Genomic DNA, 16,099 nt, shown 5'->3' on the forward strand with positions numbered 1-16,099 from the left:
TTCATCTGTGATGGACACTTGGGTTGCTTCCACCTTTTGGGTCCTGTGAATCATGCTGCTGTGGATGTGGCTGTGCAAACATCTCTTCAGTTCCTCGCTTTTGATTCTTCTCCTAGAAGTGGAGTGGTTCTATGTGTTTAATTTTGGGGGGACCTCCCCTATTGTGTTCTAGAGCGGCTGCACCATTTACATTCCTGCCAATTTCTCCACATCCTCGCCAACCCTTGCTTTCTGGGTTTTGGATAGTAGCCACCCTTATGAATGTGGAGTGGTGAGGCCTGATTTTGAAAGCAAACCTTCTTGCCTTACCTAAGCACATTATGGTCAGACAGTTCTGGGTCTCAGTTTCCTCAGCTGAAATGGGGCTTATAATAGGACCTGTCTTATTGGTTGTGAGGATTCATAGTAACAGAATTATTAATGTGGGTCACATGCTAACAAGTGCTGAGTGCTGTGCTTGGATGAACCCGTTTCATCCTTTTATAATGCTCTGAGGTGGGTGCTGAGGTTCTCCCCATTGCTCAGATGAGAAAACTGAGGCCCAGGGAGCTTTAGCAGCTTGCACATGGGCTTGTGGCTAGAATGGTTGGTGCCAGGGTTGAAATCTGAATAGTCTGACTCCCTGAGCTGCTTATTTTAATTGTAAACTCTAGTGTATGCTCAGAGGTGGTAGGAGGAGGGTATAAACCAAATCAGAGGCATAGGGAGAAGAGGAGATCCCCAGGCCTGAGCAGGGTAGCAGATGAACAGCACCTTACAGTGTAGAGCACTTTTACCTGGGTGCTGGGAGTTCCAGGCTGAGCCTCCGAGCAGCCCTGCAGCAGGTGGGTAGTTCCTCTGAGCAGTTCCACACAGGATGGCCCTGTGACTGCGTTTGGGATGAGCGAGCAGGCTGGGCTCTGACGGAGGAACTCTCTCCTAGTTTTGGAGTCACGGGATCATAATAACTCCTGCATTTGGAGTGTTCACCAGGTCCAATCAGAACTGCTTCCAAAGGCTGTCCTCTTTCCACTGTTCCCCACTGCTCGTCCAAACCCTGGAAACCCAAGCATTTACCACTTTAAGAAAGGTCTGGGACAGGCACCTCCTAGGATTCCAGTGCTGTATTAGCCAGGACACTGAGCCTCAGCAAAGCATAATTTACTTGAAGGAAACACTTGAAAGTGTTTTGGTGTTCACCTTGGAAGGAGGAAAGGAAAACAGATTTTCTACCACCCATCATTCTGTCCATTCAGACAACTATGTATCTACTTCTACTTATTTTTCTACCAAGCTACGTGCCTATCTTTCCTACTCACATACTCATCCACCCACCCCTCCATCCATCTCCCCACCCATGCCTTCATCCATCCGTCCCTCCCTCCTTCCCTCCATCTGTCGATCCCATTCTTCCCCCAGCCATCCCCTCAGTCATTCATTCCCCCATTGTCCCCCATCTATCCATCCCCCATCAATCCCCTCATCCATCCATCCCCTCATCCATCCATCCATCCATCCATCCCTCCATCCCATTCATCCCCCAGCCATCCCCTTAGCCATCTTCCCAGTCATCCACCCCCCATCCATCCCTCCATTCATCCATCCTCCCATCCATTCATTCTCCCAGCCATCCATCCATCCCCAGCCATCCATCCTCCAAGCCACCCATCCCCCCAGCCATCCCCTCAGCCATCCTGCATCAATCCATCCATCCATCCATCCATCCATCCATCCATCCATCCATCCCCCATCCATCTATCTTGTTTGACCATCCATCCATCCATCCATCCATCCATCCATCCATCCTCCAGTCTCCCCATTTATTCATCCATCCATCCCCTCCCATCCATTCCCCATCTTCCTGTCCCCTGATTCAACCATCCATTCGTCCTTCCAGACAAATATCTAGGTATCTAGTTACTTGTCTGTTAAGCTATTTGCCTATCTCTCTGGTCTACTTACCTACCTACTTTCCATCCAGCTAGTTCCACAGCTGGGCATAAGGGCAAAATTTTGCAGCTGCCAAGAAAGCTGTCAGCCCTACAATAGTAGGTGACATGGAAAGACAACCTAACTCCAGATGTTGTCCTCCTGTGACTTCCTTTATTCTGGGCTGCCATGGACTGAATGAAGGGGTCAGGTTCCTGGGCAATGAGGTGGGAGTGGTTCCAGAGCAGGGAGATGCCACAATGTTGGGATCCCAAGACTGGGATCTCCTCCTGACTCAGCTCTCACTCCAGCCTCGTGGGATTCCCCCCTGGCCTCTGTGATCTCCTCTGCCTTCCCACTCCTGCTTTCCTGCTGCCCTTTGGTTTCCAGAAGTTCCCACTGCTGTCTTGAGTATGACCATTGTGTCTGTGACATCATCCAACAGAGGATTGGCCTCTTGTTTTTGAAATCTTTACATCATAAAAGCATTGGTATAATGATCCTGAGAGAATTCTCCCCCTGCCCCCGAGCTTTTTATTTGGAAAAATTTCAAATGTGTATCAAAAAGTTGCAAGAAAAGTTCCATGAAAGTCTGAGTGCCATTCACTTAGAGTCACCGGATATTAACCTTTTGCAATGTTGGCTTTATCACTTCCTCTTCTCTCTGAAACTTTTAGGGTGAATTGCAGACATCCAGACACTTCATCCTCAAACATGTCAGCACATATCTCCTAAGGAAGGACAATCTCCCCCATAACCGGGACACACTTATCTCTCCCAGAAATCCAGCATACTGTGATCTGATGGGCATTCCATCTTTGTCTTCCCTCAAAACCCTTAAACGAATTCTTAAGAGAAAAAGTATCATCAAGGGTAAATCCAACGCCCTCCCCACAAATAATGTATTTCAGTTTTGTGCATTTACATGTCTTCTTCCATCCATACATGTTTCAGCCTTCTTATAATTATAATGAGTTATATATTCTCTTCTTCCCACTTGATAGATATTTGGCAAACATTTTCTGTGTCATTATGCACTTATAAAACTTACTTTTAGTTACACAAATAAAACTTGAATATAATCTCATAGAAATTCAAACAATACAGGTCAATTGAAAATCTCCTTTATGGGCAGCCTGGGCGGCTCAGCGGTTGAGCAGCTGCCTTTGGCGTGATCTTGGGTTTGGAGAATCAAGTCCTGCATCCAGCTCCCTGTGAGGAGCCTGCTTCTCCCTCTGCCTATATCTCTGCCTCTCTTTCTGTCTCTCATGAATAAATAAAATAAAATCTTTTTTTAAAAAAGAAAATCTCCTTTAATCCCCCACCCGATCCTATAAGTTAAAAAAAAAATAAAGGGCAACCAAAGTCTTCTGTGACCAGAGACACCAATTCCATCCATCTCTCCTCTTTTTTTCCAGTCATCTCTTTATGCGTTTACCACTAACCTGTTGTTAGACATTCAGATTAATTCCTGTTGCTAGTATTTGTCCAGTTCTGTGTTACTCACCGTGTAGCAGCTTGGGCTTTTCATTCATAATCTTGGCTGCCTGTTGCAGTCACCCAGCAGCTTTAATATGATGCCTGGGTCCCAGCCCCCGAGACACGTTCTAGGTTATTTGATCTAGGATATAGTTGGGGCATTGGCATATTTAAAATCTTCCCAGGTGATTTTTTTCTTAGCATTAAAAAAAATTAAGGCAAAATTTACAAATAAAATTTGCCATTTTATTTATTTTTAAAAATTTTATGTTATTTTAAAATAGATTCCACACCCAGTGTGGAACCCAATACAGGGTTTGAACTCACAACCCTGAGGTCAGGACCTGAGCTGAGACCAAGAATTGGATGTTTAGCTGATTGAAGCCCTCAGGCACCTCCAAAATTTGCCATTTAAAGTGAGCTCACATTAAAAGTGAGCAATTCAGTGGCATAGTGTAATCCACGATGTTGTGCAATCACCCTCTCCGTCTGGTTCCAAACATTTCCATCCCCCCAAAAGGAGACCCTATACCCATTAAGAGGTTGTTCTTTCCACCTTTGGGCAACCACTAATCTATTCTCTATCATTATGTGGGATTTGCCTATGCTGGATATTTTGTATAAATGGGACCCTATAATATGTGATCTTTGTGTCTGGTTTGTTTTATTCATGTGACAGCATCCTGTGCTTGAAGTTTATATGTGTAGCAGGTATCAGAATGTCATTCCTTTTTATGGCTGAGTACTATCCTATCATATGGATGGATCACGTTTTGATCTACCGTCCGTGTGCAGCCAAGGTTGAGAACCATTGGCCTAACCTCGTATGGCCTCACCTTCAAGTTGGAATAATAATATCTCCTTTGCAAGGATGTTGTGGACTTTAATGGGAAGTATCTGGATGGATCAACCACCAGTAAGAAAATGGTGCCTGGGCTCTTTGGGGGCTCTCCAGGGAGAGGTGAAAAGAGTGCCCATTCTTTGAGTACCAGTGCATGTCAGGCACTCCTGTGTGGCCTCTTGAGCCATATTTTTTCTAAGATTTATTTATTTACTTTAGAGAGAGAGCGTGAGAGAGCATGAACAGGGGAGGGGCAGGAGAGGAAGAGAGAAAGAAAAGCAGACACCCTGCTAAGCACAGAGCCTGACACAGGGCTCAATCCCACGACCCATGAGATCATGACCTGAGCCCAAATCAGGAGTCAGATGCTTAACTGACTGAGCCATCCAGGTGCTCTGCTCTTGAGCCATCTCATCTGATGGTACCTATCGGGTTGGCAATAGTATCTCCTTTTACATACAAAGAAGCTGCAGCCCGGAAACAGGAAGTAATTTCCCCTAGGTCTCCCAGCACCTAAGTGACTCTGCAGAGATTTTCCACACAGCTGTGCCCAACTTCAAAGCCCCTGCTCCATCCTGTTGAGGATGGAAATTCAGCCTCTGTCCTTGCCTCCCTGCTGGCTCCAAGTCTGGACCCTGACTCTGTCTGGGAGCTCTCCATGTGAGGTTGTCCTCCCCACCCCCCACAAATGCCACGGCCCAAGGTCATCTAAGCAGTAGGACTGGCCACAGAATAGAAATTTTGTTCTCCAGAGAGGAGGCAGAAAGGCCCACTTTCCTCCTTTAGTTTAGTGACATCCTGCTGGAAATATCAACTCTTTTAAGAGAAGCTTCCCACAATCTCGAAGGCTGCTCCTTGACTGTCAGCTCTGTTCAAGAACATTCTAAATTTTATCTCTATGTTTCATCTGTTACAAATGACTCCCTTCTCCCTCTACTGGGGAATGGATAAACAAGCCATTGTACATCCAGACAATGGAAGAGCGCTCAGCAGTAAAAAGGAAGGAGCCATCAGAGCACAGTGACAACACAGATGGACCTCACATGCATGATGCCGAGTGAAAAAAAGCCAAACTCAGAAGGCGATGCAGAAAAAAAAAGAGGATGGAAGGGTTGAGACTAATCGCCAAGAACAGTAATGAGTGATTTAGGAAGGCCCATTTTCTCCTTGTATAAAACAAGTTTCTTTTTTTTGTTTTTAAGATTTTATTTATTCATGAGAGAGACAGAGAGAGAGAGAGGCAGAGACATAGGCAGAAGGAGAAGGCTCCCTGTGAGGCGCTCGATGTGAGACTCAATCCCAGGACCCTGGGATCACAACCTGAGCCGAAGGCAGATGCTCAGCTACCAAGCCACCCAGGCGTCCCTAAAACAAGTTTGTCTTAGATGCACTTTAAGTAGACCTAAGTCAATCCCTGCTTGGCATTCAGAGCAGTTTCTTTCCACCTGAGAATGCACTTTGACTTCATCGTATACGTTCTTTTTAGACAAAAAACAAAAACACTGAAGGCCACCCATGCGACTCCATTTACACGACATTCTGGAAAGGCAAAGCTGTAGGGGCAGAGAACTGAGCAGCTGTTATGCACCTGGGGATGGGTATTGGGTACCCGGGGCATGGGGGCATTTGGGATGGATGAAGGATCTGTTCTTTATCTTCATTGTTGGGGGTGGTTACACGGCAGTCTACATTTGCCCAAACTCATAAAACTGGATAGCAAAAAAAAAAAAAAAAAAAAAAATTATACTGTATGTAAATACAAGGAAAGTGAAAACCTAAATAAAACAATTCATTGTCCTCTTAAAAAATGTCTGCCTAGAGGCTATGAAGAAAGAAAGTAGGCCACAAGGAGGGAAAGAAAAAGTTCTTAGTTCTGGAGGGTTGTGGGAACTCTGTTTCTTGGGTGTTTGCCCCCGGTCCTGGGGCCTCATCTCCTGGCTTTTTTTTTCTGCCCGCCTTTCTGCTGTTCAGTGGCTGCAGCACGGGGCGAGACAAGGAGGGTTTTGTGGAACCCAGAAACAAAGAACTGCCCATCGAAGGTTGCCATGGCAATGCAACATCACCCTTGGACCCGTGAGGCTGGCATCATGGGTGGCTTATTGCTATTTGTTAAGGGAGCAGAAGAGAGGGTGGCTGGGCTGTGCCTGGTGGCAGGTGGACGAAAACTCCCTCAGCGCCGGACTCAGTTTCCCATTTTGGACAAAGGCATCAGCTGTGTCCTTGCATGGTTGGCCTCTGCCCCACCCCATTGGCACAGCCCCCTTTGGGGCTTTTGGGCAGGAGCTATCAAAATTAACACTGTGCATAACTTTGTTAGTGTCTTCAGGGCTCTAGTCACACACGACCATGAACTTTGTGACTTAAAACAACAAACATTTGGGGATGCCTGGGTGGCTCAGTGGTTGAGCATTTGGCTTCAGCTCAAGTCGTGATCCCTGAGCTCAGGGATCGAGTCCCACATCAGGCTCCCCAGAGGGAGCCTGCTTCTCCCTCTGCCTATGTCTCTGCCTCTCTCTCTGTATCTCTTGTGAATAAATAAATAAAATCTTAAAAAACCCCTTAAAAACCAAACCCTCCCCAAACATTTAGCCTCCCAGTTCTGGAAGCCAAAAGTCCAATGCTGAGGTGTCTGCAGGGTTGGTTTCCTTCCGGAAGCTCTAAAGAAGCTTCTGTGTCTGTCTCCCAGCCTCTGGGGGTTTTGGCATCAGGGGCTTCAACTCTGTGTCTCTCCTTATCCCATAAGCACCCTCATCGTCGTAGCGGGTTAGGGCCTCACCCTCCTCTTAACTGATGACATCTGCAGATGTTCTGTTTCCAGATGAGGCCACTTTCTGAGTACTGGGGGCTAGGACACCAACATAAGCATTTAGGGAAGATACAACTCAGCCCAGAGCACTGCTTCTGTTGTTGTATTGTTATTTATTAAGCCACTCTTGGCCACAGACAGCTTCTTCCTGGAGAAGGTGAGCTGTTGGGCTGGTTGTCTTGGGAAGAGGTAGAGGAGGCTGTGCTTCTGTGGGGTCCTCAGCTCCAGGGCTGGGTCCTCCCTTTTCTCTGTGACCCAAAGCCCGGCATTGAGCCCGCCCCTCCACAGGTGTCAAACTCTGCAGAGATTGGAGCACCGAGGTCCAGCCTGCTCTGCTCAGACACCCAGCCCTGGGACTTGCTGCCCAAGGGTCTTAGTTCTCTCATCTGTGTAATGGGCTCAGCATGACCCTGCCCTGGTCACAGGTGGAGTGACTGCTACATGCAGGCAGAGAGTGGCTGCCAGCAGGTGCCAGCAGACTTGTCTAGGTGCCAAGGGGCCAGTGTAGGAAAACCAGACCCTGGGAGAGCCAGGGCAGGTGGCAGTGTCAGCGCCTGGCAGACAGCCCCACCCTCCGGCCTTGATGACTGCCCTGCACACACTGGGCGGCTTGCCCAATGCTTTGTACACTCCCTTCTGCTGGTCCCTAGGCCAGAAGCACCCTTTCACCTCTCTTTTCACCTTGTACACTCATTTGTCCCTTGACAATCTGTTTGCTGGTGCCCACTGTGGAGTCAGGTGCTATGCCAGGCACCCAGGCATCTTGGTGTACCTGTGTGCCCTGGGAAGCCTGTCCCCTCTTGGAAGCCTTCATGCTATGCTGTGTCTCTTCTCTCAACTCCAGCACATAGTAGATGTTTTCAAAGGTTTCCCAAAGGGATGAGGAGTACTAATCACATGGCATTGGGATTTCTGCTTGCATCTAATGCCTTCTGGACTATGAGCTCCTCGAGGGCAAGGCCAGGTCATCCCAACCCATTGACCCTGATTCTCAGTGTAACACTGGTATATAGAAAGTACTTAACAAATGCTCTATGAACTCTATAGTGTGGATCCAGCATAGAGAAAGTGCTGACAAATCCTCAGTGAAGTACACTTAACATGGGTCCAGCATACAGAGGTGCTCCATGAATGTTTTGTGACCTTTATTGGCACAGATCCAGCACACAGAAGGTACTCAGTGAATGCTCTGTGATCTATACTGGTGTGGTACTGCTGGGTAAATTCTCTGTGAACAGTCCAGGAGCAACTGGATGACACCAGCATCCAGAAGCTCAGCGTATACTCAGTGGTCTGCACGTGGCATGGACCCAGCATATGGAAGGTGCTTTAGTAGATACTCTGCTCTGGGACCTGTACTGCATTGAGCCCTTTATTCTGAGCCATGTGCCTATCCCTTATTTTTATGGGCCTTCATAGTCCTAATTGGGGTCTTGGAGGGAACGTTTTTGATGTTTCCATGGAGTTTAACCCCATCTGGTGGATGATGGTCAACAGGGTCCAAGGTGAACAGGTGAGCTTCCCATTGGGCCAAGGAGAGGACCCCTGCCAAGCTGGCCCTGCTTGCTGGCCAGGTGCTTGCAGACCTCACCCCCAGCTCTCTGACTCCCCTTCCCCACCCTGTCAGGCCTGCCTTCCCAGCCTGACTTGAAAACCACTGCCCAGAGTCACACCAGCCAGGCGCAGACTGAGTGCCATACCACCTGGGGGTGTTGCTTCATATACTCTACACGATGGTTTCCCCTCGGTAAAATGAGTGGGGCAATAGATCTGTGTGCTTTCGGAGCTCCAGTGTGGATCAAAGGAGAGACTGGAGGAAATGAACGAGGCGTGGACTCCAGAACACTAGGAATGCATATTGCTTAAGATTAAGTCAACTGGCATTTCCACATGTGGATCTACGCCCAGCAGAAATGAGTGCAGATGGTCACCAGAGATGTGCACACGAGTGCTTACAGAGTTCTCCATGATGGCCCCAGACTGGAATATCCACCTCCAGTAGATACATAAATTGTGGATGGAATTCTGTACAGCGATGAAAACAGTCAATCATTATATCCAACAACATGAATGAATTGCGCAAAAGTCACGTGGAACCAAAGAAGCCAGACAAAAGAGGGTTTGTGCTGTGTGATCCCATTGATGGGAAGTTCAAGAATAGGCCAAACTAATCTGATGACAATGTCAGAGGATGGTTTCCCTGAGAGAAAAGTCCCTGGGAGGGGGTATAAGGGCACTTTCTGGGGGGTGGGAAATGAGCTCAGGCTCCTTGTGGGTGGTGGTTATGGGGCTGGGTGCACAAGGAAGAGTTGGTCAGGCTGTACCCTTGGGGAGTTGTACTGTGCGTCAGTTGGACGGAAGGAAAATGAGAAGCAGAAAATGGAGAGAATGCTGTATTTAGCAAAGTTTCGTAACAAATACCACATTGGGGATTAGGCACAAAATAAATATTGGCTAGTCCAAAAACAGTGTAATAGAAAGGGGGGAGGGAAGATGGGGAGAGAAAAGGGAAGGAGGGAGAGGAGGAGTAGGGGAAGGAGAAGAGAGAGGGGGAGAGGGGGAGGAGTCCTTCCCCCCCAGCACCCCCTCAACCCGGGAGGGACCTGATCTTCAGGTCTCCTGGGAATCTTGTGACCAGAGCTGCTCCAGGCTTCCTGGGCCAACCTCCAGGAATTATACCTCTCATTCCAGGTTCATGAACCACCGAGTCCCCGCCCACAAGAGGTACCAGCCCACCGAGTATGAACATGCAGCCAACTGTGCCACCCATGCTGTGAGTTGCATTTTGGGGTGCTGAGAGGGGGTCCCTTTCAGGTGGAAGGGAAGGCAGTCCTTCACCCTTGGAGAGAGTCAACATCTCTATTCCATGGCGATGTCCCAAGTGACGACAAGTCCTCTGTGGCTCTTGGAAGAGTGAGTAGGATCTCAAGGGAAGGCCATTTGGGTACATTGGACTCTGGTGCTAAGCATGCCTCTTTTGCTCTATGAACCTTCAGTGGCTCCCTGGTAATCTGGACTTCATAGCAAGCTCCAAAGCAGGTCTTAGCTCCTTAGTTGGCCCACCTCCCACTGCCACACCCTTCCTCCCAGTTTCCAGCACTTGAATGCACTGTTTCCTGGGTAGAAGATACACCTGCATGCCTTGGCACATGCCATTCCCTCTCTCTGGGATACTTGCCGACTCCACCTCAGTCTTGCCTAAGAAATCCTTTTCTGGGCAGTGTACCCTTCTGAGAATAATGAAAGATCTAGACCCATGTCCAGTTCAGTAGCCACTGGCCCCTTGTGGCAATTGCACACTTAGAATGCAGCTCGTCTGTTGGAGATATGCTGGGAGTGTGATATACACACCAACTTGGGAAGACTTAGCATGAAAAACAGGATGTAAAATATCTCCTTACTGTGTTTATGTTAATTACATGATATTTTGGGTATATTGGGTTGAGCAAAATATAGTATTAATTTCACCTATTTTTCCTTCTAAAACCGCGGCTACCAGAACATCCTAAATGACTGGTGTGACTCACATTACAGTTCCGTTGGCTGCTGCTGTCATAGAACCTTCCTCCTGAAAAAGTGCTCCCAACACACAGATCTAGGCATGCTTTTAGAGTTCCCCTGCCCCCAGTGCTTTGGAGAGTTCTAGACTCCTCAAGGGCAATGATGGAGAAACCAAGCTGTGAAGAGTGAAGGGTTTTTTAGGTGGGCGTGGTGGAGTGGGCTGTTTTCTTCAGAAGGCGCTAGCTTCGTGTGCAACCACACAAGTGTGAGGTGGTGTGAGGTGCCTGGGGACTGCGAGGCTGGGCTGTCAGCCGATACAGAAGTGGGGGCAGTGACTGGTGATGCTCCTTGAGGCAGGAAGCTTTGGTGTCTACCACAACCTTCTCTAGAGCCGTGCTGCCCAATATGGTAGCCTCTGGCTCCGTGGGGCTGCTGAAATTGAAACTAAAGTCAATTAAAATGAAATAAAATAAAAAATTCAGCACTTTACTGCATAGTCATGGCTCAGGTACTCGGTAGTCACAGGTGTCTAGGGGTTCCCATGTTGGACAGTGCAGGTCTAGGACTTTCCCACCATGGAGGGAGGCACTGTTGAGTGGTGTGGGTCTAGAGAAGAGGGTGGACAGTGGGTTCTGGGAAGCTTAGGGACTCTGTACTTCCCTGGCCTGGAGGCTGGCCCTCTAGCACCTGTCTCTGTTCTGCTTCCAGCTCTGGATCATCCCCAGCATCCTCGGCAGCTCCAACCTCTACCTCCTGTCAGATGATGACTGGGAGACCATCTCTGCCTGGATCTATGGCCTTGGCCTCTGTGGGCTCTTCGTGGTGTCCACTGTGTTCCACACCATCTCCTGGAAGAAGAGCCACCTCAGGTGCCTCTGCCTCCCACGGGAGGGGTGTGTGCCAGGCAGGGTGACCAGGGCAGGAGGCATGCCTAGCTGGGCCAGGAGGGGTCCAGGGTGGGGACCTGTCTTTGTCTTGGCTGTCCGAAGGTGGGTCCCACCTGGGGAGACCATGTCACCCACATGAGCCTTGTTGGCTCACCTCTGAGAGGCCCAGAAAGTAAGCCCCCAGCCTCTGGTGGTGTTATGAGGGGCCTTTGGAACTGTCAGAACCATCAGAATGACTGCCCCCCTTCTGGGAAACACCCCTACCAGTTCTAGGTCCTGTACAGATGTCACCCCTGGTCTTTCCAATAATTCTGTGGTGTAGCATTAGTCTCATATTTTTAAATTTTTGGTTTGCTTTTAATTTTTAAAAACACTGTGGTAAATACACATCGCATAAATTGACTATCTTTGCCAGGCCTAAGTGTCTAGTTCAGGGGCATTAAGCACATTCACATGGCTGTGGAAACACCATCATCATCTCCAGAACTTTATCTTCCTGAACTGAAGCTCTGTGCCCTTTGAATACTTGCTCCCTATCCTCTCGCCCAACCCACCATCCTACTTTCTCTCTGAGTCTGACTCCTCTCGGGAGCTCACACAAGGCAATCATAGAATATCTGTCCTTTTGTGACTGGCTTATTTATCCAGCACAGTATGTTGCTCACTCCACATGGTAGGTAGTGTGTCTCAGAACTTTCTTCCTTTTGAAGGCATTAAATAGACATATTCCATTGTGGGTATGTAGCACATGTTGCGCATCCATGCATCCATCAATGGATACTTGGGTTGCTTCCACCTTTTGTGGCTCGCTTCTTTCACTAAGCATGATGTTCCAGGGCTTGTCCATGTTGCAGCACATGGAATCCCCGTCTTGTGCATAATGACACTGAAATTTGGAAGGCCATAGACCATGGGTCTTGCTCAAGATCACCGAGCTGGTCCTATCTGAGCCAGAGGTAATCCCAGGAATCCAGGGTCCCCCTAAATCCAGGGATGCCCTGTCCCATTGCAGCAGCTGCAGTGATACCTCTTCCCCAGATTCAGTGCCTCCCTCACCCCCGGAAACCCCATGACTCTGCTGTGTCCCCCCTTCCTGCTTCCCATTCTTGCTCTCCCCATGGGTCTTTCTTCTTCCCCACCGTAGGAGTTTCTTGTGGCTGCCGTAACCAATTACCATGTACTGGGTGTCTAGAAATGACAGGATTTCTTCTCTTGTAATTTTGGAGGCCAGAAGGCCAAGATCATGGTGTCCATGGGGTCATCCTCCCTCCAAAGTCTCTAGGGGAGGATCTGGCCTCTTCTGGTTTCTGGCAACCCCAGCGTTCCTTGGCTTATCCTCCAGGGTGCTTGTGTCTTCATGTGGCCTTCCTCCCTGTGTGTCTCTTTGTCCAAATCTCCCCCCCCCCCAACTTTCCTTATTAAGACAGCAGTCATTGTCATTGGGTTTAGTGTCCAGTTAACCAGTGGTGTGACTGTGCTGGCTGTCCCTGTCCTCATCTGTCACATGGTGAATGAAACTAACAGTACCTACCTTCTAGGTGGGATTAAAGAGCTAATGTTCTAAATTGCTTCGACTAGTGTTCTGGTCATGTCACATGCTCTATATATGCTAGCTGCTGTTGTCATTTTTATTTCTAGGAGGATGTGCAGTTAAACCATACATAGGATCACTGGTCAGTCTTGTTGAGGGCTGAGGTTTCCTGGACAGAATCACTTTATGTTAGTTATCTATTGCTGTATAATAAATTATGCTCAGTCACAGAGGTTTTCAATAATAGGAAACCTCGATTGCCTCTCAAAGCTTTGGAGAGCCAGGAATTCAGGGGCTTGACTGTGTGGTTCTGGTTCAGATCTCTTGTGTGGTCCAGATGCTGGTCCGTTGCTGCTTCCATCTGAAGGCTTGACTGGGGCTGGAGGAGGCTACTTTCAAGGTGGCTTCCTCACGTGGCTGGCAAATTGGTGCTGGATGTTTGGCAGGTGCTCAGTGATTCCCACATGGACATCTCCACAGACACATGGCTCCTTTCTCCCAAAGTTAGGATTCCAAGAGAACAAGGCAGAGGCTCTAATGTCTTTTCTGATCTGGCCTCAGAGATCACACACCATCATTTCTGCAGCCCTCTGTTGGTTACACATGTTGTTTGTCTTATTCATCACGGGAGGGGCTACACATGGGTGTGAATACCAGAAAGTGGGGCTCTTTGGGCATCATTTTGGAGGCTGGCTACCACACAGGGCAGATATATTGAAGCCTACAATTTGCTATGCAATGCGAGGTCGCAACAAAAACATTAATGTTTATTGAGCACTTCCTGATATGCACTGTGCTAAGTACCAACTCACTTAATCCTCACAGTCATCCTGTGATAGGCTGGTATTCTAACCACTTGACAGAGCAGAGAGTTGAGGCCAACAGTCAGATGGTAAGGAGCTGGTTCAAGGTCATACAGTCCCTAAGTGGTAACACTGAGATTCGAACTCAGGCCTTCTGGCTCCAGATCTGGACCTGAACCAGAATACCAGGACCCAGAGGATCTTTGGGGGGAGGTGGGCACATAGATAAGCTCATTGGTTTTAATCACCAAATTATTTCATTATATGAAATCTTTTGAAAAGCCCAGCATATTAAACTGAAATGCAGAGATGCCTGGATGGCTCGGTGGTTGAGCATCTGCCTTCGGTTCAGGGCATGATCCCGGGGTCCCGGGATCGAGTCCCACGTCGGGCTCCCTGCATGGACCCTGCTTCTCTCTCTGCCTGTGTCTCTGCCTCTCTCTTTCTGTGTCTCTCATGAACAAATAAATAAAATCTTTAAGAAAAATGAATAAAAATAAAGCCAAAATGCAGAGTTGTACAGGTGTAAATGTCAGACATTCACCTTTCTGGGAGAAGGGGGTCTTTGAAGAAACCTATAGGGTGTCCCCATTCAACCTCCAGAGTGCTGGGGAGCCTGGTTTGAAAATCACTGCTCTGGGCACTCACAGATGGGGAGCCTGAAGCCTTGGGGTGGTGGCTGGACAGAGGCGAGTCAGCCTCAGGCCCCTCCACACCTGCAGGGAGGCATGTTTGTCCCAGGGTGTGGCTCTAGGGCCCTAACCCTGACCCTACCCCTATGCCTTCTCTGCCCCAGGATGGTGGAGCACTGCTTGCACATGTTCGACCGAATGGTCATCTACTTCTTCATAGCAGCATCCTATGCACCCTGGTGAGTACCCCTGTGCTGTCCCTGGGGAGGGCTGGCTTCCTCTCTTCGAATTTCTTCTTATATTGGCTGGGTAATATGTTGATTCAGCACAGAATAGTGTAGGTAAGAACATACCCTCTGCCCATTCTCCTTTTAGAAGCAACTACTTATTACCAGTTTCTTCTGTATCTTTCCAAAGTTATTTTGTGCGAAAAGAGTGAAAGTGTGTGAACATAATATTGTCAATTTTTTGGTGTTCATACTTTTCCTATTTTTAATACAAAAGGAAGGATACCATTCAAACTGCAATTTAGTTTTGTTCTCTTAGTAATATCACTGAGGGCATGTCTCCCTATCAGTGCATTGAAGATTTCCCCACTCTTTTTATTTTTCTGCAGCAGCATAACATTTCCTGGCCATCCCCCATTTATGGATATTTCTGGCATTGGGATGCTCTGTCCCTTGGTTAGGAGAGGCTATGTTGCGGTGAAGCCCCTTGCTTGTGTATCATTTAGCACATGTACGTGAATTTGTTGGCTCAAATAGTATGAAGCTGCTAAGAGGCAGCCTTTCCTGACCTCCAGAAATGGCAGCTTCATCTGGTTGGAGCCTGATCTTTGGGGGATAGATTAGAGACTTGATTTCTGGGCGGCAGAGAGTGAGCCTTTTATTTGGTTAAGTGTTGCCAGGTCACCATCGGTGTATCCGTTTTAAACTCCCCCAGCAAGTGACCTAGAGTTTTCCAACTTGATTTAGTAATAAATCCAGAAAGTTCTGGAATAAGGAAACACTCAGCTTCACACCACATTCTAAAAGCCTGGCGAGGGACGCCTGGGTGGCTCAGCGGTTGAACATCTGCCTTTGGCTCAGGGCGTGAACCCAGAGTCCCAGGATCGAGTCCCACGTCGGGCTCCCTGCATGGAGCCTGCTTCTCCCTCTGCCTGTGTCTCTGCCGCTCTCTCTCTCTCTCTCTCTCTCTCTCTGTGTCTCTCATGAATAAATAAAATAAAATAAAATAAAAAACGAAAGAAAGAAAGAAAGCAAGCAAGCAAGCTGTTGGGCTCACATTTGGTGAATGTGTATTATGTGGCCAGGTGGTGCTGGGGGTTGGGACCCCGAGGGTCTGGCAAGTGGAAGGGTGTCTGTGACAGGACAGTGGTGGCATGGTAAGATGGGCATGTGTGCATGCAGCCATGGGAGCTCAGAGAAGGTGCTGCTGTGGTGTGGGGGCCTTGGGAGGGCTGCCTGGAGGAGGTGTGCTGCTCTGAGAAGCACGTGTGCTTCTGAAGAGTGAGGAGCCACAGAAAGGTTTGTTCTGTTTTTGCCTAGGAAATTTCTATTTTTGGCCTTCATAAGTGGGGCCTTCTCTTTCACTGTATCTGCTAATAGATGGGTCTTTTTGTATATACAATGACTGTTGCTTTTTATTTTTATTTTATTTTTTTTATTTTTGACTGTTGCTTTTTAAATACATTTAAGAGTGCTGGTAAGTG

At 48.1% G+C, this 16,099-nt stretch overlaps 1 protein-coding gene across 11 annotated transcripts in view; it reads left to right on the top strand.

Annotated features, from left to right (window-relative positions):
- The window catches only part of LOC112929319 (monocyte to macrophage differentiation factor 2), a 127,722-nt gene that overhangs the window by 16,867 nt on the left and 94,756 nt on the right, over positions 1-16,099 (top strand). For 9 of the 11 annotated variants that reach the window (XR_012000553.1, XR_012000554.1, XM_026011356.2 and 6 more), the window contains exons 2-4: positions 9,726-9,807; positions 11,244-11,404; positions 14,553-14,627. Coding sequence is in view for 6 of the 11 variants with exons in the window: in XM_026011356.2 (XP_025867141.1) it covers positions 9,726-9,807; positions 11,244-11,404; positions 14,553-14,627 (318 nt within the window). In the remaining 5 variants the exon portion in view is untranslated. Of the gene's footprint in view, positions 1-9,725; positions 9,808-11,243; positions 11,405-14,552; positions 14,628-16,099 lie in introns of those variants that run through there. The other 2 variants (XM_026011358.2, XM_072753231.1) reach the window with 1 other exon arrangement.

Source organism: Vulpes vulpes, chromosome 3, assembly GCF_048418805.1.
Source record: "Vulpes vulpes isolate BD-2025 chromosome 3, VulVul3, whole genome shotgun sequence".
Lineage (NCBI taxonomy): Eukaryota > Metazoa > Chordata > Mammalia > Carnivora > Canidae > Vulpes > Vulpes vulpes.